The sequence below is a fragment of the Falco naumanni genome, chromosome 1 (assembly GCF_017639655.2).
Source record: "Falco naumanni isolate bFalNau1 chromosome 1, bFalNau1.pat, whole genome shotgun sequence".
NCBI classification, from domain to species: Eukaryota; Metazoa; Chordata; class Aves; order Falconiformes; family Falconidae; genus Falco; species Falco naumanni.
Window position 1 is genome coordinate 112,126,572 of NC_054054.1, and position 26,388 is coordinate 112,152,959.

The window sequence follows — 26,388 nt, forward strand, 5'->3', positions numbered from 1 at the left end:
GCGGGTAAACTTTATGGAAGAAGGAAGAGAATATATCAGTTATTTCCACACAGTCTGCAATCCATCTTTCTTCATTTTATCAATTCCTAGGCTAGTGTTTTTAGTTAAAATGAAGAAGACAATTTTCTGAATCTCCTTGTGCTTTCTGACTCTCCTGTGTTCTCCCCAAGTGCTTTTGAAATCCCCTAAACGAGACCTGCTTGATGTTGATTTGTAGCTTGTGGGTATGTTGATGAAGCAAAAATTATTCTTTTTGTTGTTGTTCTGACTGACTGAAGGGACACGGATCAAACAGGTCATGGAAAGACATGATACTCATAAAATTAATATGCATAATGTATTACTGCACAAGGTTACAAATGCAGACTGTATAGAATATTTAGGGTCCAAGCATGCCTTAACTTCAACAGTTACTGCATCTGGCTTGAGCTGTGGCTAACAATTTAGGAAGGTGCATCTGCGAACTAGCTCTTAACTCTTTGTGTACATTTAAAAAAAATATTAATCAAGACAGTCAAAACAATGCCAGAAAAATTGAGATGCCATTCTTTGGGGTTTTTTTAACGGAATTGAGGAATCTTCCCTTCAATTAGCGTTTTTCAAGTCATGATTCCTGTTTCAACTGCAAGGACATAGCCAGAACAAACAAGAATAGACACAGGCTGAAAGTGACGTCTTGGAAAATGAAGAACTGCCAATAGTTTTGTTAAGGGCACATGTCCTCTAAGTCATCATTCTGGAAACGGATCTTGTTAACATGATGTATGGTTAAAGGACAATGGAGTTTAATGGTTTATGTTTTCTTGTAGTTCAGCATATGTAAGGGAGAAAAAAAAATAAACAAAAAACCCCAAACACAAAAGCAGTGGGGAGTTGTATCCAATAAATACCCAGTTCTTAAAGTGAAATAAACAGAATGAGTAATAACTAGCGTCTACGTTATTTTTATGTCTAAATTCAAATTGTTGGGGAGAGAAGCTCCCACATGATAATTGCTGTTAATTTAAATAGGCAAAACTGCTCTTCCTCATCCCTTATTCCTTTCACTGGTTTGGATTGAGCAAATTAATTCACTGTTACTGTCCACGATGTTTTCAGATTATTTTTTTATATGCCTCATCTTTGCTGACAAGTATAGTAAATATCTGATTTGAAGGACTCAGTTTTAATGTAGAAGCTGCGTTTGACTAAGGATGCAGTTTCACAGCCACGTTTGTGGCAGCCCATCCGCTGCGCCTGAAGTAGCATTCATGTGACAGTGTCCTCAATTGTTAGTCTTCTGTCAAGTGCTGCTTCACAAGTGAATATTCTGATCATGAACTGGAACAAAGGAATATGAAATTAAGACCTGCTAGAATTCTTTTCAGGTTTAAATATTAAAGCCATTAAAAGTTGCCATTTATAGTCCAACAGAGCAAGACGTTTATCTTCTGCATATAGATCCATACTGCTTCTTGGGAGGGAGTGTGCATCTTCTGCGGAATACTTCTGTGTCAATGGCTAAAGAACAACTAGCACAGATCCTACCAGCTGTCAGGCTTTATGCATAACTATTCTCATAGAGAATGCCATAAAGCAATAGTGATAGGCAAAAATATTTTTTTTTTAATTGCTATCAATTTTACCACAGGCCACTGGATTTAGTTCAAGTGAATAAGGTTCTACCTAACAGCTTAAGTAAAAGCAGTTTTTAATTATGAAGTGGAAGGTACCTTTTATTCATTTTTTTAAAAAGTTATTATAGATAGCTCAAGGTATCAAAGTGCTTTTCTGAGTGTATTTGCTCATTGATTATATATGAAAAGTCAAGATTTTGGCCTTCTGCTGTGCTTTTGAGGAGAGGGCACTGACATGCTTACCCAAGCCCTCCATCTGAATTGCAGCTTTCCTTTTGCCCCTGCTGAAAGAGAAAAGCATTTATGTTCTTTAGGTTTGGATTGTTTATTATTTTCTGAAGCAGTTGAAGCAAAATAGGTGAATGCTGACAGAATCGGGACCAGCCTTGGCCTGCTTGTGGCTTTTTCTCTGATCTCTGTCTTGGGCATGTCACCTTATCATTTTTGTGCTAGTGTTTGCTCATCTGAAACATTAAGAACTGACAGTTGTTTGGTAATTTGAATATTAGAAGTATATATATCATCACGCCCACAGTTGTTCCCAAGAAGATTTTGTCACCTATCATATGACCCAGTAAAGGGAATCCTTCTGTAATAATTTTTCTTTCATACTGAACTATTGTTTAAACTTTGGGTTTAAAGTGTTTTAGAGACATTAATTCAATTCCCCTTTGAAATTCTGTGTTTTCTTCGAGGAGTCTGTATTTTACTTTAGAATGTCCCAAGACTGGAATTATACCCGTGGTAGTGATTTATATTATTACAAGGTTTTTGGCTGACTCAGAATGGAGAAATATATATTAGGATTTTCAGGTCAGTTCACAGAGATCATATAAAACTAAATACGGCTTTGAAACCAACAGGTTAGACAAGAGCCCTGCAGGTTGGACTTTCTTGTTTCTTTGGATAAAGTTGTGAAACCACAACAGCTGCTGTGTAGGATGTAGATTAGTTTGGTTTATAATAATTCAGGTTGTTGTTGAGGGTTTTGTTTGTTGTTTGTGGGTTTTGGTGGTTGTTTTTTTGGGGGGGGAGGAGAAACACACTTCCCTTGAAGATCCTGTAATACATTAAAGAGTCATCTAAGATTACATATAAAATTAAACTTTTCAACAGTGTGTAGGGTTGCCATCCTGCCAGCATCCACACTTGGAGAGGAACAGGGGACAAGGCCTTTCAATAAACCTTTGAGTTTTGACACTCTGTCTTATGATACCTTTTGTAACTTAAACAAGGGATTTTTAATTGTGGCCAGTATGCGTATCGCACCTTCAGGCCCTGATCAAATGTATCAAAGGAAGACATAAAGCTAATGTAATCAGTATTATGAAAGGATGAAATTAAAGGAACAAGACCATTCTGAGTGATCTCTCCTTTATTTGTGACTGCCAGTAAAAGAAATGTGTGACGTGTTCTGTTTAGCAATAGAAAATATACTGCACATCAGCCAACAGAGCTGCAGCAACATCTTTCATTTTATACCTGAAGTACACTTATATTTTAGTCTCAGAAGGTTTGGTATGGTTGATGGCATTACTGATTGGTGTTTCAGTTATTGATCATTATAATGAATTTATTACTCAGTTCTACTTCAATCTGAAGGTATTGTCCTGGAAAAGGAAACAAAAATAAAGTCAGAAATAGCGACCAGCAGAAATCAGTCATGACTGTTTTTACATTGATCATTAATTTTGTTCCTGTATTATTATGCGATTATTAAACATTCAGATAGACTTGCAATGGAAAAAATTCTCAGTTCTGAAGCTGGAAGTTCATTTACTGGCTGTAACAAATCATCTGAAAAGGTATGCTTTGCTTCAGATAAGCATTAGATATAATACTGGCATAGTGATGCTGTCCCGTCGTTGCAGAAAACCCTGATTACTTGTTTGAGTAATGGTCGTATACTTGGGCACAGTCAGAAATGGGGTGATGGTAAGCCTTGGGAAGCGTTACAAAGGTAGAAGGTGAATGTGAAAGGACTTGAACGTTGACAAGAACAGTGCTGACTGCCAAATGCTCAACACCAAGCAGATACGTTAGATATATACACACACACACACACACACACACACACAAGGACTTCTTTTACTTGAAAATAGACATTATAGACATTGCAAATTGTACAGTATTTCAGGCATTTGAGTGGTAAGCCAAATGATCTCTCAGAATTTTCAACAAGATGAGGAATCGCATTGGTTACACATTCTGCCCATTGCAGACATGAAGGAATTTTAAAACATCTTGTATTGCTCTCGGCAGGCTGTTAATTCAAATGTACTATTTACCTGTCTATTTTAGTCTGTCACTCTAATATCTGAATGTTTCTGAAGTTGCCTTCTGAATCTAATGGAAAGGAGAGGTTATGGTTCCAATGTGATCGAGACTGTCAAGGAAATAGGTGAAATTTTTACAGCAGTGTGAGACGATGGTATGTGACAGAGGATCATTCACTTCACTGGACCATGGTAATGGGAGACTGATGTCTCTTTAAACTCTGTTAATAAATACAAGCCTGATTTTTTTCTTCTTTGCAAAGTTATAGGTCTTTCTTAAATCTTCATTAACATATACTAAAATAAAAAACACTACTTTCACATTTTAAAACCAGCCCATAACCCTAAAGCATATTCTGGACTTTTGGATTGTACAGGATATGAATTAATTTCACAGTTGTGTTTTGATACGTCCCTTCTGTTCGTGCAGTAATTCAAAGAAGGAATGACTATGCAGTATTGGTCACACAGAAATCTTTACACAGGAGTAAAATGTACGGAGGAAGCATCAGAGGAGCTGATTTGGGGTTGCCTTGTATGCAATGGCAGGGAAGTTGCCATTAATGTAGTTGGGGTCTGTACCACTCTTGTAAAAATATATAAAGGATTATCTTCAGTTTGACTTGCCGTTGTGAGAAAAAGCAGTATTATCTCTGAAAGAGATCGCACTAAAAGAACTTTTGTCAGGTGTGCTGTTTGTTTTGTTTCTCAGCTCTTCACTTTGGTTTATTCAGTAGAGGAGGAGGTGAGATGTCTCTGGTTCGTGTTTACTTTGGCCATTGTTAAATGTTAGTGTTGGGAATTACAATACCTTATAAGCCTAATGTAAATTTAAAGTAATATTTTAAAGTTACATGATTCTAATACCCATTCCCGTGCAAGATAGATAAATAAAAATACAGTTGGTTAAAATAATTTCTGGTAAAGGGAATGGAAGAGAGAATGGCAACTAAAAAGTATTCTGAGTTGTGATACTGTATTCTGTGTTATTGTAATAAATATTTATATTGTGATAAGGAACAGGCAGGATATAAGTTGAAACTTGAAAGGTTGGTAAATAAGATTTGCCTCTTCCAGGTAAAAACCTTGATGAATGTTCATAGATTTATCATTACTACCCAATTTGGGGTCATGAATAGCAGTACTTATTAAAATCAAAAGGTAATGTGAGCCTAATACAACGACTGTATCAAAGTCCTGAGGCTTAATACTTAACTAGCAGATACAATTATTTCCCTTGGTGGTAGCAGAGAACACTGGAGTGTAATTACTTTGGAGTGAAGGACTGTGTTTCAAATATTTGTTGCAGACTTTGTTTGAATACTCTTCTGAGTTTTTCATATGCTGGCAAACAGCCAAACATGATAGTGGTGAAAAAAAAATGAATGACTGAAATACAATAGAGTTAACCTGGAAGATGAAGTACTGAGATTTTAATTGAGATGAGGATGCAGTGCTGTTTCACGGGGATTATTGTGCAGTTTCATTGGGGTAATGAGGCAAAAAGAAGTTTAGTCACTTTTTTTTTTTTTTTCCCCTGTTTTGTTTTGTCCCTGTCCTTCTACCCCAGGGAGAGGATGCTATGGGAGGATGAGAGGTACAAGGGAAAGCTGATAGTGAAACTTAAGATGTTGGGGATAATTATTGCAGGAAACTAGGTATCCATCTAGAGGATATGACCAGAGAATTTATTAACCTACTTTGCTACAGAGGTGCAAAAATATTCTAGGAACTGTGCCAGAGCCTGGAGGCTTGTTGGACATGGAGAAGCAGGTTTCTCATTTGGGTTTTCCTTCATTGGCTAGTGAGAATGGGAATGGAGGTCAGTGAATTGGGCCAGGAATGTAGTAGTTCATGTAACTGTGGTATACATTTTAAAAGAATAAGTACAAAAATACATGGAGATTTGTATGTTTAATAGGCATGTTATTTATTTATGAACATCATAGACCTCACAGAACTATGCCATGGACTGAAAAAAAAAATTGCTTTTATGGTATTAAAAAACATATCCGTATAATTGTCCAAAATAGTGTAATAACTTACTCTAGCTGTGGTTCACATAGGCAGTTGAGAAGTAAATAAAAGGTCTCAAGCATAGCCAGAAAATTTTGTGTAAATGAGGAAATAAATTTGATTTGGAAAGCAGTTTCAGTTTTAAGCTTCCATGAAGGAAGGCAAATTAAACATTTTAAAAGAGATTAACCATAACAGTATCCCTTTAATTTTCTATCCTTTCTTTTAAGTAAGATATTCTGAATCAATTTTTGTTCAAGGAGACAGATTTCTTGCAGTAATCAGTTTTGCTTTTAGCTCTGATTTTTAAAGAATGAGTGATAATGGCGCACATGCTTGAGGGTGTGATTAGAACGCAACATTAAAAGGCTTTTTAGGACATCTATGGTTGAAAAAGGAGCTCTGGAGAGGTCTGCATTTGGCAGCTGAGCAAGATGTGAATAAAGCATACCTTTGAAGTGTGGTATGAAGAAGAAGTTGCTTAACCCTTTCACATAAAATACCTTTTAGTGACAGTTAAATCTAGGTGTTTTCTTCAGGCTCACCCAAAAGTTATACATTAAATCTCTTAGCTTGTGTTCAGTCTTTTCTTTCCCTGAATGAATCCTCTACCTCTAAAAAAGTCCACCTGTCAAGAATATGTATTTGAAAGACTTGGCTATTTGGAGTAACTTACAGCACAGGTTTTTTGGAGTGCCTTTAAGTATGTTTTTACTACCTTACGGTATTCTGTGGAGTATGTTGAGAAAACTTAATTAAATGCTGAGAATGCACATTGGTAGTAAGTTAATTAAATTGCCTTTTTTGATAATCTTAGGAAACTTATTTTCTGTTTGGTATCTTTCAAATGCACACAAAGCATTGTTCAAGTGCAAATTCCTGGATGTAAAACCTAATTTACTTGCCTCAATTTTAGGAAAATATTTAGCTGGTATATATTTTTGTAGGTTCCAGATGTTTAAAAGTGTAAGAAGCTTTTACTTTTGTTTGTGAACACCTTCACCCAAGTTCTATCAGTCCATGTCAGTCTGCAAAGGACTTCTCATCGATTTAATATCGAGTGATCCCTTGCGTGAATGAGCACGGAAACTGATGCAAAACTCCTGAAGCTGACCTCCAAAGATGGGTAAAACAGGGGAGAATGTTTGTCAATGAACTGTCTGTTGCTTCTGGGCAGAGTACTACTCTTTAGTCTTAATGCAACCTGATGGGATGCTTTGCACTTTAGGTAGGTGACAAAATGAGCAAGAACCTGGACATCTGGATGGAAAATTGTTGGTACCGCCCTCACCACCCCCAGGGCTGCTGAAAGTGCTGGGAACTCCCAACCAGCACTACAGATTTAGCATACAGACCTGTATTACCTTGTGAAGTGGCCAAAAATACCCAAAAACCAGATAAACGACCTCTTTTATCTCTGTGCCATTTATATAAAACTCAGCAGATGCTGTTATTGAAGCCTTAACAGAAACAGTTGAATTGCAAGTATTGAACAGCCAGCATGATACTGCTTCCTCCTAGAGAGCAGTCTGCGTTTGGACTGTAGCACCCTGCCTTCAGTTGCCAATTAATAATGGTTTCAGAGAGAAACCAGGCATTTCCACAGTATAGAGACCTCACTAGATTATGTTGACAGCGAGATGCTTTAAGTCTGTTGGTGTTCTTAGCATGATTTTAATTTTTCTAGAGCTTTGCCTAGCTTTTGTTTTACTTGATCCATACTGAAACACAGCACATGCTTCCTGTGTTAGTCAGAATGTGTCACTTCAGTTTTAAATGAGGTATTTTCCCCAGGCACTGAACAGGCTTAACTGTAGGTAAGGAGCAGGTAAGAGGTGAGCTGAGAAGAGGAGGAACACTGAAATCTCTTAAAACATTCAGGACTCTGATTTACTTGAAAAGGGAATTGAATTGAAAATGGATTTTTGAAAAGTGTTTGCATCACAGATTTTGCTTGAGTAGCTTGAATAAGTAACAGCTTCCAAAATGTTTTTCCTCTTTCCATACTTTTTTTATGTTTACCTATGAAGACTGCTGCACATCTCACCCTCTTTTTCTTTAAACTTCTAATATCTTCATTTAATTAGCTGAAAGTTAACTGAGACATTCTCAACACTTCCAGTAACATACTGTACTACTTGAAAATGGTATGACTCTCAAATTATAATTATTACAGTGAACATTGACCTGTAAATGAATAACTGATAGTAAATACTTCTCTATAGAGTAAACATATACTTTTGCTTCTTCTTCTGCTTTTTAGTCTGACTTGTTTTAAATTAGATCAGTCCCTTCAAGATACATACTGTTATTTATTTTAATTGAGACTAGCACAATCTGGGCTCCATTTCCAGTGAGTCTTTACAGTACCACTGAAGTTCAGTGGAGGAAAAAAAACCAACAAAAAAGCAAACAAACAAACAAGCAAGCAAAAAACCCCAAAGAGGTGGCTGTTAGGTATGCTGCTTTACTACATCCCTGTTTTTGAGAAAAAAAGGTTTTGTGTCATACAGTTAATTCTGTATATTACTTTTACTTAGTTGTAGAGGCAGAGCATACCATTACCAAAAAGCCTGTAAAGCAAGCTGCTTCCTTATGTTGCAGAGGTTATTTTGTAAGTGTGAAATACACATTTGAGAGAGGGCAGTGGTTGTTATGTCTTCCAGTGGTAGTGATGCTGTTACATCCTCCAGTAGATCGGTTGAGCTCTGTCACTGCATGGCCTGTGTAGTTCCTTATTACTTTCCCACTGACTGGTGTTAGATGTCCATGTCTCCAAGTTAAATCTAAGTGAAATCAAAGTTTTGCTCGGTAGTAGCTCCTCAGCTATCTTTTTCAGTTTGCTTTCATATCATAGCATATCTCTCAAAGAATTTTTTTTACTCACTGTTAATATTTCATTTTAGCATCTTTGAAGTATTGTCAGCTGGAGGCTGCTGCAGAGCCATAGTGACCTGAAAATCATTAACAGCACATCCGTTTCTTAAATGTCTCAAAAAATAACAGCTGTTCTGTTTGATAATGTCTTTTAACAATGAAACCTTTTTCTTAGTTTTCCATGCTTGGCTGCTAAGAATTCTGCTATCAGTACCAACTTTTACTGAGTACATTCTTACAGGCTGTTAGAAAGGGGTTAATCTTCTGTACTGCAGCTACTGGGATCTCCTTGTGGGCAATGAATTACAGCAGGATCGTAAACAGAGTTTGTGGAAACTTTCTGAGTGCATGAACTGCTGGTGAAAATATGTGGTTGCACTTTGTAAGTGTTTTTGTGTGTGTTACATGTATCTGCTGTGTGGGCCCTGATTAGCTGCTTAGGATAAGCAGATATTTAATGTATCTTGAAGGTAGAATAATAAGAAATTATGTAATTTAATCCTACACTTGGGTCTCTGGCCACTGCATGAGTCCACCTTTTGTCAGTGTCTTTGCTCACTCCAGTGAGTAGTCAGCCTCAGATCTGATGTGCCTCTCTAATTTCTGCTGCTGCTTCAGCACTGACAATGCTATGACTGGCCAGTCTGTTGATTGCCATTCATATATTTTCTTAGTGGTGATGGGCATCATGCTGAAAGTTTAAGAGCCTTCCAGAGAGAGTTCTGGTCATTGCAGTAAAGTGAAGACTAGAAACTGCACTGCTGTAATATTTTCCTCCTTCTCAACTTACCTGTGTGGCTTTTCCTTTAAAAATTACAGCTAAAATGATTATGAATATCTCCTTTAAACAAGATGGTATCAGCTTTTGCATCTCTTAAACAATGTGTGTACAGCCAGAGGGTAAAACACATTATAATACCATGCTAATTGCATGTGTATGCTAGAACTCTCTTGTTGTGAAAAATCCAAGAAAAACAAAACCTAACTCCCTTCTAATGATACCACTCAATTAGCCACCACTCCCTTTCTCACTGCAAGGGAAGCCTAAGTCACTCTGCTAGTAAGACAGGACTTAATGTGGTTTGTAACATATAGTGCTGACTCTCAGTTCAGACTTGGCAGACGAGGAGAAAAGGCTCATGTAAAATTAAAAAATTAGGGTCCTCAGTTCAGCAATCTTCGGTTATCTACAAGTGAGGCTTTGTTTTAAGCTGTTCTCTGTAATTAACTGGTAGGGTGAGGCATTTCTAGAGAAACAATTTATGTGTTTTCGAAGTGCACTCTAAAAGGGATTAATCCCACCTATCCCTCTCCTTACTGACTAGGCAGAGCCAGTGTGACTGACTTAGATCATATTTGACACATGCTTAAAGCTGTCATTGTTACTAAAAAAGCAGTCTGTCTGTCTTCCCCTTTGTCTCAGCTACTTATTTTCCTGCTTTCTGCTTTGTTGTGCCAGCACTGCTGTTTGCACGGCCACACGGTGAGCCAGATCTGGGAGCCCAGCCACAACCATTAGCCAGGTTAAGCATGCCACACTTCGAGTCTTAGATTGGAAAATTGACTTTTAGGCTACTAAAGATAGACAAAAAGATTTAGCATTTGAATAATTTAACTTCCATTAAGAATTGTCACAAAGCTTTAAAGTGTGTTTTATATGCGTTGGTGAGCACAACCACTGGTGGGCAGGAACCGGTCTGGAAGACGAACTCTTCAGTCTATTACAGGAGAAAATACTTCTGTGTATTAGGCAAGGTCACTGGGGCATCCAGAACATCACCTTTGTCCTGTCTCACTTGTATTTTGAGTGTTTGTAATAGTAAAATTGTTAAAGCAGCTACTTCACTTTGCTTACAAACTCAGTATATGTGGATAATTTCCTTTTTATTCTTCAATAAGAAATCGATTGTTAAATGTACATACATACATTGTTTTTATTTTTTTAATGATTTCACACATTATGTGCATTCTTGCCTCACCTTTCCCCTCTGCTACCTAATAGTCCATTAAATGTTGTAAATCGTTTTTTGTTGTGTTCTGGTATGGCTCATTGCCTGTCAGTAATTCTACAGAGAACATACGTACTGGATGTGATGGCTTATACCTGTGTGTAAAATTTACGTACCAAATCAAACATTTCCCAGATAAGTGATTTGATAACTGCACACCCTCTCCCTGCCCTCTCACTTCAATCTTGGGAATCTTTTGGGTTTTTGAACTTTTCTAAAGGATTTTTTTTATTTCATCCCATGCTCAAATATATTTTGAGATATGCTGAGATGTGATTGATCACCATGTACTGAAAAAGTGCTATATTGGGTATCACATGCCCTTGAATATGAGCTGCGTATTTGTTTAAAAGTGGTATATCAAATATGCTTGGGTGAGCAGCTGAAATGCTTGTGGTACCAGGCCTGTTACATATCTGAGAGTAAGTCTCTCTGGAAAAAGTCTGCATGATTAAGAGTCAACCAACTGCGGAAAAAAAATCAGTGACTATTAAGAAAAACTTGGAAGGTAATCCTAGTAAGTCGTTGTCCTACCCCCCTTCTGATAAGTCTTGATGTAAATTTATAGGTATTCTCTATAAACATAAGGGAAGGCTCCCTTCCCTCCTAGAACAAACTCCCTCAGCAGTTTCCCACACCGCCCCTGAGAACATTCTTTCATTATTTTGTTTCTGCGTAATAATTGCCATGGAGTAGTCACAAACTTTTTTTTCTACCAGTTGAAACTATAGAACAATGTGTATGTGTTGACCTGGATTCAGAGAGAGAAAAAATTACTGTTGGCATAGTCTTCGCCTTGAAAATTTGCCATCAACATCGTAGAGAGTTGCTGAAGACTTATAATGCGTAATTGAAAAGGCTAAATGCCTGCAAGGATTCTTTGAGATAAGAATTGTCTTTGAAAACATTTTAACTAGAGGTCTGGATTGTATCATTAATCCTTTCTGTGGTTCTATTACTCTTTAAAATTGTATTATTTCTGGAGTGATTAGCCTGCAATGTAAATAGAAGCTGCAGTTTTTGTAAAGTATCTTTTTTCATGGTATGTTTTATTTCAGAGTATTTTTTTAAACTTTTATGTAGTTCTTAAATATAATAAGACAGACATGTTTATATTCTTTATAATCAGCAAAAAAAAAAAGTTTTCTGATGGATAGAAGAGTGGCCCTTGTACACAGGGCACTCGGCTGCAGTCCAGGCGATTCAGTCCCCGCTTCTGGCGCTGTCCGTAAGCTCCCGGCGTGGCCGAGGGCCTGCCTTCCTGCTGTACCTAATCGGTGTAATTGCGATCTGCTACCCCAGAATCGCACCGTCTTGTGCTTTGCCTCAGCCCTGTGTGCACACAGCTTCCCCTCTGTCATGTCCAGGGATCATGTGGTGTTGGGGTGACTTTGTTCCGCTTGCTGCATGTTCGATGCTATCTTTGCCGGCACCGGATCCTGTGCGGTGCTGGCTCACTCTGGGGGCAGCTCTCGGTGGTCCCCAATGCCGATAGGAGGGCAAGACCCAGCAGTGGGTGGGAGCAGGACCCTCTCTTCTCACAGCAGCTTGCCATTATACATACAAGCAGCACAGCGTCAGTAAATGGCTTGGACAAGTCTGTCCTTATCTAACTTGTCTGTTGAAAAGCTAAAAATCTTTTTGCTTGGGATAGTACTGGTGTATCTGTGGTGGTTTGGAGACGCAGGCAGAGCAAGGGCTGGTATGCCTGAAAGCGTGTCTACTTTAGGCTGGTTTGTTCGCATGAAACAAGAGTACTGGTTTTCCAGTGAAAAACATTACTTGTAAAGTTACCGTGGTCATTAGTGACACAGTACCAAATCACTGCTGTAGAGGAAGGTGCAAGTATTCCGGTAGACTTGACGATCTTCTAAAGAAAAGATAAAATAAAAAATGTAGTAATTGTTGGTGTACAATAGGCAGGCTTAGATTTATTAGTGAATATAGAACTAGACATGGCAGAATTAAACAAGATGGCTTGCAGCCTTTAGTCCAGAACATGTGTAATACATTCTGGTTAGGTACAGAAAGTTTAACTTCCAACTTGATCAAGGATTTGATGAAGGATTTTGCAAAATTTTGATGTCTGAAAATAATGGGCAATAATTCAAGAGGAATATTTCAGTCTCATGCTAAGCATTCAAATATTTGTGTATTTGATTACTTTTTTTTAACAAGAGCCAAAGTCTGAAATAAGAGAAACTGTCTTGTTTACCTGTGTCTTAATCTCTTTACTTTCATGTTTGTATTTCTTTTCCTTCTTTTTGACTCGAGGGATCATTTTTGTTGTGTTTATAAAAAGGGAGAACTGACCAAACTGCTGCTACAAAGGAAACAAATGGTTCGAAATAACAGCATGTTGTCAAGTACATTAAGGAATCGATAACAGAGAAATAACCTTCTGCAGTATCTTGGCTATAGTAATCTTACTGTTAGCCATACCAGTAGGTGATATGGCTACAACAAATAGTTGCAGTTGGTCACAATTTTTTAAGTGGTTGAATCATACAGCCTATTAGTTTAAGTGGATATTAATCTTAATGTTTCCATTCTTATATTCCTGTTAAGTACTAAAAACCTGGTGAGATAACAGAGCAAGCATCTTCCAATGATTTTTTTCCAATTTTACAAAATGGATTGTTTGATAATTTCTACAACTTAATATTCTACTATTGTTGTGTAGGTGAAGTGTGAGCGGTAAGGGGGGACAACTGGGTGCTGTTAAGAGGCCAGAAGCAAGAGGAGGATGTGGTAACGCCGGCTGTGTTAATGAACACATAGCCAGGCAGCCCACTCCTCCAACAGTAACCAGCCTGCTGGTGTGAGCACAAGTTAATTGTACCGAAAGACTTGTAAATGGTGTGAAAGCAAAGTATTTGACTTGGTTTAATAGTATTAAAAGTAGCTTTTTGCCATGATTTCTACAGTATAATAAAGAATACTAAATGATTGGGTTTTCTTGCAGTAACAGCTGGAATCATAATTCTTAAAGGCACGATTAGAGCTAAACTATCATCCTTGGTATTCCCGCTCCCCCCCTCCAAATTATATATATAAACTTATTTTTTTTGTCCCATACCTATATATAATTTTTTGCAAAGTTATTTTTGGTTTAAACCTTGGTCTCTTATCTCTTTATCCCCAGCTACAGTTGATGCTTAATAAGTGAAACCTTTGCAGACTTCAGTAGTAGCTTGAAAGAGTGCCCCATTGACTCTGTGCTGAGTGATGGATAGATTCCCTGCCTGCTGTTCACTTTACTGCTAGATTCACCTAGGGTGTAATATCCTAACAAAGCAGAGGAGGGAATTGAAATGTGTTCTTCTGAGAACAGCAGTAAGTAAAGCTGCCTTTCTAGTTGTTCTCTCAATTAGCTCCAAGGAGATTTTCGTGCTTTTCTAGTTTCTCTTGGGGATATGTGACCTGATAGCATATTGCTATAAATAATTATTTTACTAGTATCAAAGTAGGTGCTGTACACAAACACAAAGCAACATTTTCAGCATCTTTATTGGATGCTGTAAATAACAATTTTTCAGACAGGCTTTTTTTTTCCTTCCTTCCTTCCTTCCTTCCTTCCTTCCTTCCTTCCTCCCTTTCTTTTTTTCTGTTCTTTGGAATGCAGTCCTGACATTTCTGATATTCACAACTTTGATTGTTAGTTTTGTGCTGCCCCTTGAAGTGAAATTGCTAGTGAGTGGTATAAAGCTCACAAGCTAAGTCAGGGAGGTGAGGAGCAGTGTGAAATTGCTGCAGCTATGCGGGAGTGAATAGAGGAATTGCCTTCAAGCTGGATATTGCAGGTGATCATTACTTGTTTGTAGAAGTGGGTTATTTAAAAGAAAAAAGAAACTGGCCTTAAATGCATATGCCACAGCAACCCCATTTACCTCACTCCTTTATCAGAGACTACAACAGGAGCACTAGGAAAAGACTGTTAATCTAAACCAATTTTTATTGTATGGAAGCATTTGAAAAAACAGCAGACAAACCAGGCCTTGCTTACACAGCTGTGATGAACTTCAGCAGTTCTGCAATACACTTAGCTCTTTTTGTTTTTTAAAACGGGTCCCAGGACTAGTAAAAATGAGCGTCAATATATCGGTGGTAACTACCAACATAAATCAGAGTTTTGTATTATTTGATTGAAGACCAACCATTTTATGAAATCTTTCACACTCACTAATGAGGCTGCATGACAGCTACATCCATGGGAGAAGTGTAAGAATTAATAGGATGCTGATGTTCACCGGTATCAGTGCCTGATTATGTTCTGACTTAACAGAATTGAGTATTCCTAGATAAGTGTCATTGTGGATACTAAACTAAAGAGCTGTGGTATTTCGAGGTACAAAGCGCTGTCAGTTTGGTTGAGTGAGGCTCAGCAACAGAAGAGCCTTGGGAATCAGTACTCGGAAGTTTTAGGTACTTGCCTTCACGCAGAGAGGAAAAGATGGATATCCATTTCATGGTTTTGGGGGTAGTGCTTGAAAAGATTTCTAGGCATTCAGCAACTACTCTCATATGCATATAATCTTTCTAAGATAATGTTTATTTTAAGAGGTTTTCCTTTTTTTTTTTTTTCTTTTCTTTATGAATTGGGAAGGATGTTAGACAAAGGCATATACCAATAAGAAGAAAAAAAAAGTTTTGTAATTTGTGTTACTGTTCATGTGTAATTAACACTGATTTATGAGAACTTTAATTTAGGCAAATGTAAACTGCCTCGTGATTTTCTGCAGAGCAGATATAAACTTGCTCAACTAGACGGTTAACATTCACATCCTAAAATTTACTTTCAACCTGGACTTGTTTTTATAAAAGCTGACTGTTGGATCCTTGAGTTTGATGCAACTACCATAATTTTGTAGCAGTACAGCTGAAGAAAGCGAGTGTTTCAAATCCATCAAAAAATTCTATTTTAGGTAGCTTTTTACAATTATCTCCACTTCAGACTTTTGGTTTTTCATTTGCCTGTTGGAACTCCAGTGATGACTTTCTCTGAATTTGTGTCTTGGATTCAGATTTTTAACTTTGATTATATTACTTTCACAGTCTTGACCTGTGTCACCTCCATTGCTGGTGGTAACGCAGCTCACCAGCAACTGGAAGAAGCAGAATGTGTGCATTTGGCTGTGGTTTCAACACGTAGATGCCATTTGATTTAGGTGATGAGTTCAGGCTGCTTGCTTTAAAAAATTGTTATGGCTTACTTCAAAAAACATCACAGGCACAGCTACAGAGGCAGTGCAATTGAAAATCAGTGAGTGCAAGTGACTTTAATGCTATTCTATATTTTGACATTTCCATACTTTTGGACAGTGTGAGAGGAGTACTTAATGTATTGAATTTCAGACTTTGCCTGAAAATGTTTCACATTGCTATTCTAAAATTAAATCCTATTATTCTAGTTTAATATTTTATTAGAATTGGGATTAAATTAAAATTTAACCTATAATTCAATTAAAAGGACACCTTTTGAGGTCTTCTGTCAGTTTTGTGTGGTGATACAGCTCTCTGAAGGGTATACATGAGTATAGGTTATAGTGTTTAATAGTTTGAGACTAATCAGATGAAAATGTTAGCAGTTGTTACTTAAAATTTCATTTTATTAGATAGGACAATGCAAATAGATATGTTGCTGTAAAAATTGGATGTGTACTGTATGCATTAAAAGTGCACGGTGCATAATATTTAAATAATTCTGGTGAAGTTTAGTTTGACAAGTAACTGGTCATTAAGCCAGACGTTTTGACCAGGGTCGCTTCCACTGGAGATCACGGAAGCTGCCTTCAGAGCTGTTCATTATCTGTACAGCCTGAGATTCATTAGCTAATACAGATGGGATAACCCCTGTGTTGCAGAACCAGAAGAGCTCAGCCCAGCAAGCCTTTCAGCAACAAAGAAATAAAAGCATTCCTCTGTAACAGGCTTCAGCACTTATCTCTTTTCTCTGGTACTGTTTGTGCTGAACCAAAGCAGCTGCTACCCTGAGTTAAGAGAGAACAAACTCAACATGGCGTGAAATTACTGCACTTCCATTCACATTCATTAGAGTTATATTGTTACCAGCTACAAGCATGACTGGTCTTTGCATGACTAATAACAAGAAATGCTACTTTGTGAGTTTTACCTTAAAACATGAACAAGACAATGCAGAATTTGAAACCACGTGTATTATTGGTCCATCTAGTGATATGTATTATAGCATCTTTATTGTCAATTGCTGGAATAATATTTATACTTAAAAGATCTGGAAAACAGGCAGATAGGAAATTCCTAAACAGAAATATGATTAAAAGGTGGCTGTTAACTCCAAAAGGTCTTGAGTGTAGGTGCCAGAGATGTGCTGCTGCTGCTGCTAAAACATGCAACCTCTGAGATGTTTGTCATGGGGGAGGACTAGTATCCAAATCCTCAGGTACCAAACATGATTCCCCCTTGCTCAATTAGAAACGAACCAGCAAGCAAGTGGAAACGTGTTTTGGTATTTATTCCTCCTCCAGCAGATCAGTTTCATCCTGTCTACTGGTAGGTAGAATTTCAGAAACAACTCTGTCACCTGCCTTAAATTCAGTGTCTTCTTGTTGGTGCTGCTGTAACAGTGAGACCTGGACATGACTAAAAAGCTGCTGTGCGCCTTGTTGTAGCAGGCCTGCTTTTTCTCTCCATGTATTCAAGTCCATCATGCATTTTGTCCAAAAAGCCTTCAGGACATTAATAAGAAACCTCCTGAAGAGCCAAGAGGACTGTAATATGTGCTTTGTCAACCCAACAGTGTAGAATTTTCTGCAACAGGTTTTGTTACGATCTTTTGGTTCTTATTAGTACTTAAGCCCAAAACCAAAGGCAAACTATTCTTGATCTTTTTTTTAATAATGCTGCTTTTATTGATTGATTAATTACATATTGTTAAGCACTTTTCCAATTTCTAATGTTTCACGTAGATATGGGAACTGTATTGCACGTCAGACCTGTTTATGGAATTTTAATATGTCAAAAATACCTAAAATTTCAAAGCTGATTCTGATAAGTTGATTTATTTGCCTGTTAACATTTAGAAAACAGGTTGTTCTTCTATCACTAATTGGAATGGTGTCGTTCCGTTGTGGTAGTACTCAAATTCAGAAGTTGAATGGCTATAGGTACAGCTTAAATATACAGCTAGGAGCTTAAAAAGCCTGTGAAGCTTACAGTCTCCAGAACAAGAGGAAGCATGTTTAACAAAACCACAAACTCTCTGTAACTAGTTTTATGGAAATTGACTTCCTCTTGCTGTAAACAGTCAAGGCCATGCCCAAGTTTCAGATGACAGATTTTTATCAATCATGGAAGGTGCATTGCTTGTTCACATGTCTGCCTTCAAAAATGTTGTCGTTTGTGACTTCTGGTTGGTTTAGGTCTGTCCATTTCAGGTTCTATTAAACTTCTGTAATTTGAGGTAGAAAGCAAACAAACAATCTATTAAATCTGTGAAGCTGCAGCTTAATTTCTTCAGTGAACTAAGCCTACAGACAAATTACCATTGGTTTTTATGCCCTTTTTGTGTTGTACAACCCCTGGACATGATCAATGAAGAGGTTTTAGTCTGTCTTTCTCCATGGTTGTATATGTTTACTGCACTGATTTTTTATAGATAATAGAAATGGTACAAGTAGATGTGAACTCTCTCAAACTGCCTGGATCTTAAGCACTGTTTTATTGTCTTCAAACAAAATGAAACAGTTTTAGAGAATTAATTTATTTACAGTGTAAAATAGCAATTGTGTCTATTTAAAGACAGTTCTTTTGTTGTAGTTATGGCTTTTAGATACGTTTCAAAGGAAAAATAATGAAACAAAGCCACATATTTAATTTTCTTCACCTTATTCAGAAACAATTGTAGTGTTCTAAATATGCTACAGTATAGCATAAAATAAATTTTGAAGGTTTTAAGTCAAACATTTTTCATAGCCAAGATAGCTATTTAACTCTTGTTTTAACTACGGTTGAACGTAACATAGCTGAAGAAAGCTGCTTGCGGTCTGCCTGGATATTAAGTCATTTGTGAGGAAATTTCATGTTGTCAAAGGTCTCAGGTCTTGCACCTGTAGGATACTTTAGTGTATCATCATTGCCATCCACTAGCGGAATTTCTGCCGTAGCTGTGAATATGCTCCTAATAGCAGTTGTGTGTGTGCAGTTGTCAGCAATAGTGTCCAAACTCCAAAGGGAAAAATGAGTAACTCAGTAGCATCTGCAGTGTAATCGGTGAGGATTTTTATGAATAAAATTTTACAACTTTGTTTCCGTTACAAGAATATATATGTCAAATTCCCAGAAACCAGCAGCTTTTAAGTTCCCTTTTGAAGGTTACAGGTTTGGTGGGTTGCCTTTTTTTCTTTTTTTTTTTTTTTTTTCCTCCTTTTCCCCTTTAAAGTAAAAATTTGGTGGGGGCCAGAAATGCTGTCTCATAAAGAGAGAAGAATACCACTAATTAGCTGATCAGTGGTGCTTGACCTTGCAAGCAGTGGGAGCTCTCAGCTCATGCTGGGATCAAATTTATATGAATTTGTGAGCCACTGCCTGTTACTGGCCCTGCTGTGTGTCATTCAGAATCTGCCTCTGCAATAATCCTAAAGCTAGGGCCAGCCTGAAATGTGCCTGCTCATGATGAATAGTACCTTGTTTTGCAAATCGACTCATTGAGGTAACCATCATCTGTGAATGAAGTGACTGTACACTGTGAGGGAGGGTATTTCAGTCCGGCCAATGGTGAGTGCCGAGTTGCATTAACAGTGGATTTTCTGTAGCTTTTCCAGTTTCATTCCCCTTTTTTCCAATTTAGGCTACAGGCAAGAGGCAAAGGTCCTGGAGACAATAGGAAACATATTGTGAATTGGAAGACCTTTTCAGATTCTTTTTGGCTCTGTGTTTCCCACCATAGAAATAGTCTGGTATCAACTTTCCCAGGTTCCCCTCTGCCCCTCGTTTAAAATACAGATAAGCAGTGGCTGTTAACAAGTGTTGTAGCTGAGTGTGTTGGGGCAGTTCTCCTTTGACTCCCAACCACTGGTATCAGTGGTTACTTCTGACTTTCTGGATTGATTGAATAGTTTTGTGTTCTGAGGGACTTGGAGATAAGGCATATATTTGCTTACCCCATTCTAATTTTTTATTTAGATGCTTAAAACACCATGGACCTGAGACAAAAGAAGAAGCCTTCCCTGCCGTCTGTAGGAGAGTCACACCACAGTTAGAAAAGCCAGCAACTTTTTAAGGACAAATGTAGTCATCAGGGTACATAGCTGGATGTAGAGTCTTACGTGGTTATGGCATTTCACTGAGAAGAAAGTTATTTTGGTCATCCCAATAAAAATGTGCAGAAAAAAAATGAACGTTTCTTAACAACTAAAGATCTAGAAACCCTGTTTTGTAGTGAGGTTTGAGAACCCTCACCTTAAAAACCGTGATGGGGAATTGAGGCACCATAATCTCCTTGCTCTAGTTTTATGGTTCTCATTATAAAATACTATTTTCAGAATCCAATTACTTTAAATTAAAATACTTGCCATGTGCAAAGCACCTTATAATTTCTGAACTACTATACTTGCATCCCATGAGCTCTATGGGAGAGAGACAGGTATCATGCCTGTTTCACATTTGTGGAGACTTAGATACCATGTGCTTCTCTAGATGTAAAGTGATTTAGTGATAGATCAAGTAACAGTCTTACACTTGCCAGCGTTCTGTCAGAATGGGATTATTACATTTTTTGCCCTGTTAGGAACAAGAAAGCAGTAGACCTGACAAAAGCAAATCTGTGTAATTGAGAAAATGTTTTAATCTTAACAAGGTCTTTTTGGGGAGGTGAAGGAGATGTTTATTGTCCCATCTGCTCCTCGGCTCAGGGTGTTGACCTACCTTTGAGCTCCAGTGTATGCCAGTGGCAGGCAGTATATGCACTGCTGTACATGTGTCCAGCCACTTAACAGCTACCAAGCTTGACTGGGTATGTGTATTTGTACTGGAATCAAAGAATGATCGCACTGCGTTTAATACAGACTCTATAGTACAGTGCATAATGCCCTTTGCTTGATACTTTTTTCCCTAGAAATGTCTTCGCATTGTTTTGACTCACCGTCTAAGTTAAGAATGATAAGAACTCTAAAATATTTTTTTCTGATTTAGAAAAATTGTCTAACAGTAGTATGTGATGTTCTAAATCTTTTATTCTGTAGGTCAGTAACAGATCCACGAGATGGAAAGAGAGTTGCACTCAAAAAGATGCCCAACGTCTTCCAAAATTTGGTCTCTTGTAAAAGGGTCTTCCGGGAATTGAAGATGTTGTGTTTTTTTAAGCATGACAATGTAAGTAAATTCAAAGTAATTTTGAAGTCTTTGATGAAGCCTAATTGTGAAATGGAGCTATCTATAACAGAATTATTTTTTTCTTTTAAATTATAGAATATCTAAAATGCTTTAAAAGCTCTCTAATTTTACGGTTATCAGATTTCCTCAAAACTCAAATATCACTGTTGCGAACACTATAAAAAATGAAATTACCGAGAATCTAAGGATATTCATAATTTCCCTTCCAAAATGTTTGCAAATAGCCAGGCAATACACTTCCACCTAATCCTGTTTTAGGCTTTAGATAAATGTCAGTCTGCACAAAGCTATGCCAGCTGGAGATGCTTTCGCTTGCAAGCTGTTTCTTACTCCATCTTCCTCTCCTTTTTGTTGGAGTTTGTAGCTGTCTTACCTCTTCTAGCAGAGGGGTCATACAAGCAGTCCCAGGTCTGGGTTAGGTAAAATCACCTAGGTTAAGTTAAAACATTTAGAAATTGTTTAAATTGACCCATATGGCTGTGTCTGAAGTGAATCAAGAAGTACTTACAGAAACTGTTCCGCAAGTGCAACTGTGGATATGGTAACCTCCTCCCATTGATGAGCAGTAACGGGCATGTTGGGAGTACTATCCTCTCCTAGTGGAATGGGATCAGGAAGTGGGTATCTGTTTCAGAACCTTATTTCATTGCTTTTCCTCCTGTTTTAAAGTTTACATTTTTTTATCTGAGGGTATCGTATTCCAAGGAAGATTTTTATTTGTGGGTAAGCACTGGATTCAGATAAGTGGTGTTGTCACTGGGGAGCAAAAGAGGGGACTACCTTGCAAGCATGTACCAGACTGCAGAGTCCCCACCCCACTATGATCACCGGTCCTTGGGAAATGGATTCTGGGGCAAGATTTCTTTTGAACTGGTACCTTAAACTGCTCCTCACCAGTGTCTTCGTTATGGAGATTTTACTGAGGACTATAAAATTAAATAAAAGCATCTCTGTAAGCAGTCAGAAGTTGAGTCTGATAACCACTGAAGTTTGTGTACCTCATCTAAATGTCATGGATATTCCTAGGACAGGATCTAAAAGACGACACCAAGGTAGTATTTTTTCCTATGAGAGGATGTAAGTTCTGTGCTGCTGCTTTTCTATCTATTTTCTTTGCACAGAGAGCTGAGCTTCTGATTCAGAATGTGAACAACTTTGAGTTTTGTAATTCCCACGTGGAAGCAGTGTATCACAAAACTCTTAAAAATGAAAGGCAGAACAAAGTGTAATATCTTTTGCTTTTGCATTTCTTTGCTAGAATTACTTCTTCCAAGTATTTTATGGTTATATATATATTTGAAATAAACCAGTTTTTAATGGGTAGATAAATTTATGTTTTTATGCTAGTATTGAACAGCTGGAAAAAGTTTCTTGCATTAACAACAACAACAACAAAAAAAGAGACCCTGAATGTACAGAATATCTTTCCTGGCTATTAAATTCACATATCTAGTGACATAGAATATTGGTCTGTCTGTGTGGGATAGAATAAAGCTAAGCTCTGTAAGAAAGATGCAGTCTGACTGTCTCTTTGAAAGGGCTTTCATTTTGTTTGGGATAGGTCTTGATCTTGTATGGTGTTTCCTAGGTACTCTCTGCCCTCGACATACTCCAGCCTCCACACATTGACTATTTTGAAGAAATGTATCCTAAATGTAAAATAGAGCATCCTAATTGAGGTAGGTGTAATTTTCATTAGCTTAGAAACTGCAAGTAGTTGGTGGAGTCTATAAAATAGAGCTACAAAAACTTTGAGTCTGTATCTGCACAGTTTTATTTAAAGAAGTGAATCTGTACTATGAAGAACTCTTAGTTAATGTGAACGTTGGAGGTGGAATAGTTCAGGATTGAACATGAAGCTCTGAGTATGTAAGATCCAGTAAATGCAGGGCATTGCGGTGTTTACCAACAGATAAGTGATTCACCTAAAATATTTTTTTGAAAACTGTATCAAATAATTAACTTCCTCTCTGTTATTAGTGCCATAAAATACATACTGGTGTTTTCAGAGAGTGCTACTGTCACATACTTTGAAAGCATGACTTCAGAGGTGTTTCGGCAGACTAGTTGGGTTGTGGCTTTCCTTGTTCAGCCTCTATCTTGATCATGAAAACAGATTTCACAGATACATGTGCTGTTTTATGTGCCACTGGTGCAAAGGTACATGCTGTCTGTGGGTAACTATTATTAAATTGAATTTTAGTACATAACTTGATGGGAGAATTTAATGTTTTGTTCTTTTTTTTTCTTTGTCAAACCTCAGGGTATCATCTGTTTTGGGGGTTGGGAATTTCTGCATTCTTAAACACTGAAAAATAAGTAAAACTTACTTTTAAATTGAGCTGGGTAGGCTCTTATTGACTAGTTGGAAGAGAAGTTCTGTGACTCAGAGCAGGTTGTTTTAGTACTTGCTCTAAATTGCTATAAATTACTGCAGTGAGTTGAGTACAGGTTTTCATGGTACAGAAGGTATCTAGAAATATTGTAAAATTTAGAACAAAAAAATATTTTAAATAAGGGTAGTTCTGTTTTCTGCAGAGACTTCACTAGCTACAGACTGGGATTCATAATAAAGATTGTCTGCCTAGATTAATCCCACTCTGTTCTCTTCTTTATGCTATTTTAAAAATTTAACATGCTAAGATCCAATTTTTGAGAAGTTTTTAGCTAATGAAAAGTGAACTTGATAATCAGCACTGAATGAGATTATTTGTTTCTATTTTATCTTTTATGTGTGTAGGAAGAAAGCTTTTCACCAGACTCTTGCCCATAACAATTTTAAAATTATTTACAGAGTTTTATGAACTTTTCAGATATTTTTACAACATGCTGTTAGTAACAAAATATCCTTTGTAGACTTCGGTAAAAGTGATATTTTAGAAAGCAGATAATCAAATATCCTAACACATCGACATTTCCATTATCAAATCAGTGTTTCAGTACAGGGATCTGTGATACAGCTGAGGTCACCTAATAGACTTCCGTGTTTTCTGTGGAAAACTCCAAAAGCAAACACTGAAAATTAAACTCAGTGCTGAATTGTTGAAAGCGAACACTCAAATCAGAGCATATTCAGTTATGTGTCATCTCACTGTACTGCTGCTCCTTTCACAGCTTTGATTGCAGTCTTTTCAAGTTTATAATTCACAACCCAGTTGTGCAAATAAAAATTTCCTCCCAAACCCAAAATTGTTACCAAAATCTCCTTGGAAATCAGGCATGGCATAATGAAATGTCTGTTATAAGCTTATGTAAGACACCTGCCAATCAGTTTTCATCTGAAAATGCATGCATGTACATTCATGAGCATATATACAGTGTTCTGATTGAGGATTTGGGTTTATTTTCTAAAATTATATAGTTTTTATATAATCATAATTGGGACCGAAGTGCTTTTTTCTGTTACCTGAATGCACAGTAATAGTTAAGTTCTACAAAAATCACTGCATTGTCCCACAGATGTCCACATCATGTGTGCTGCGGGTCTTACGAGTAGCTTTATTACACTGTGTCAGTGTCCAGCGGAGCTGCTTGAGGTTGGAGTGCACCAGCTTACTCTTATGGTTAGACGTGGGAAGGTTGTTTTTTAATTACTAGTGGGTCTTGGCTGCTTTTCTGTATGACCCACTTTACAAGACAATCAATGGGTAGAAAATTGTCATTCCTTATTTTTAGATAAACTGAACGTTGTGAAGTATGGCTTGATCTATTTATAATGACTCAGATTGATTGGTGAAGAAAGTAGGTGTATTTTAAACTTAGTGATTTTAACCAAAGTACAGCACAATTTACTGATTGATAAACAAATTCATTGGTTGAAAATATTGCTGTACTATACTAGGGCTTTTTCATGTGAATGTTAGATAAAGCTCTTAAATTTTGCTTTGATATTTCTTCCATGCGAACAGCATGGAAGTAGTCTTAAAAAACTGGATTTTGGTTATTTGCACCAGTTCAATGCCCTCATTTTATAACAAGTCATATGAGTTATAAATCAGATCTAGGTTAAGGATTACTCCTTCCGTGTAATTGTACGATCAAGAATATTTAAATGGGATAAGCTTATTTTTATGAGCCTAGCTACTGCCAAGTTTTGAATATAAAACCAGAAATGTTAGTTTCCTTCATGGTTAACTGATTTTTAAGTCATTCTGACTAATGTTTTATAGGGCTGATTTTTTTTAATATAATTTGTTTGAATTTCTGGACTCTTAATATTGGTAATAAAGACTATTTGCTTTGTGTAGTCCTCTTTCTCCTTTATTTTGAAATAATTGCAGGAAGTGCATTTATGACCCTTAAATTCATTAGAAGAATGAATGAATAGGTGTTTCAATTTATATGCACATTTTTGATTGCATGCGCTTCTACTTACTGTAGTATAAGGAGAAGTTACTTCAGATTTGTTTTAAGAAGATCAGGTAACTATAGTCCATATTTGGGAAATGTAGCTGTAAAAATTTATTTTGTTGATACACTAGTATAGTTCCTAAAGATACCATAGTGACATTCCGTTTTTACAATAAGATATATTGATCAGTGATAAAAGTGTAAAGTGGTGGAGTTGGTACTACTTGCTTTCCTTTATTCTATCTAAGGAGCTGTAGTGCCCTTTTGGGGGAAAGAAAAAAAAAATAGTGAAAGAATGACTAAAATTATATGAATGATGTGTTGCAAATGAACTGGTAGAGTTAGTTGCAGTTGTTCAGTGTCTTATAGGTACTAGCAAGAATTGCAAAGTATATTTTGTAAAGAGAACTCATTATAAAACTGACTGAAAATGTTGATGATAAATTAGAAGATATCTTACAAAACTGGTGTTGAATAAAGGAATTCTAATCTAGTGAGATTTTTGTTTTAGAATGAAAATTCTTTGCAAACTGTTAGGTTGAGATATAATTTGAATGTATAATGATGCTGTAGATTGAAAATCTTTGTGAGCATTTAATACCTTTATACGGGTATCCGTATTTCTGCCAATATCACCTAGTGCAAAAATGAATATATAATGGAGCATATATTATTCTGGGTGTCTGTCTTGAGAACTGTTAGTAAATTTTAGGGGTTTTATATTAATCATTAAGGTGATGTTCAAGGCTTATCCCTGCAATCATCAGCTTAACTTGGTGGGACAGAAGTATTGTCCCTGATACACAAGCTTGGATGATGTTTTGGTTCTGCAGTATGCCTGTTTCCCTAGGTGGACTGACCTAGCTTTAAAGC

General features: G+C 37.0%; 1 protein-coding gene across 3 annotated transcripts in view; it reads left to right on the plus strand.

Moving 5' to 3' along the window:
* The window catches only part of NLK (nemo like kinase), a 66,909-nt gene that overhangs the window by 13,583 nt on the left and 26,938 nt on the right, over positions 1-26,388 (plus strand). For all 3 annotated transcript variants that reach the window (XM_040578575.1, XM_040578579.1, XM_040578584.1), the window contains 2 exons: positions 21,015-21,144; positions 22,754-22,809. In XM_040578575.1, the coding sequence (XP_040434509.1) occupies positions 21,015-21,144; positions 22,754-22,809 (186 nt within the window). The remainder of the gene's footprint in view (positions 1-21,014; positions 21,145-22,753; positions 22,810-26,388) is intronic.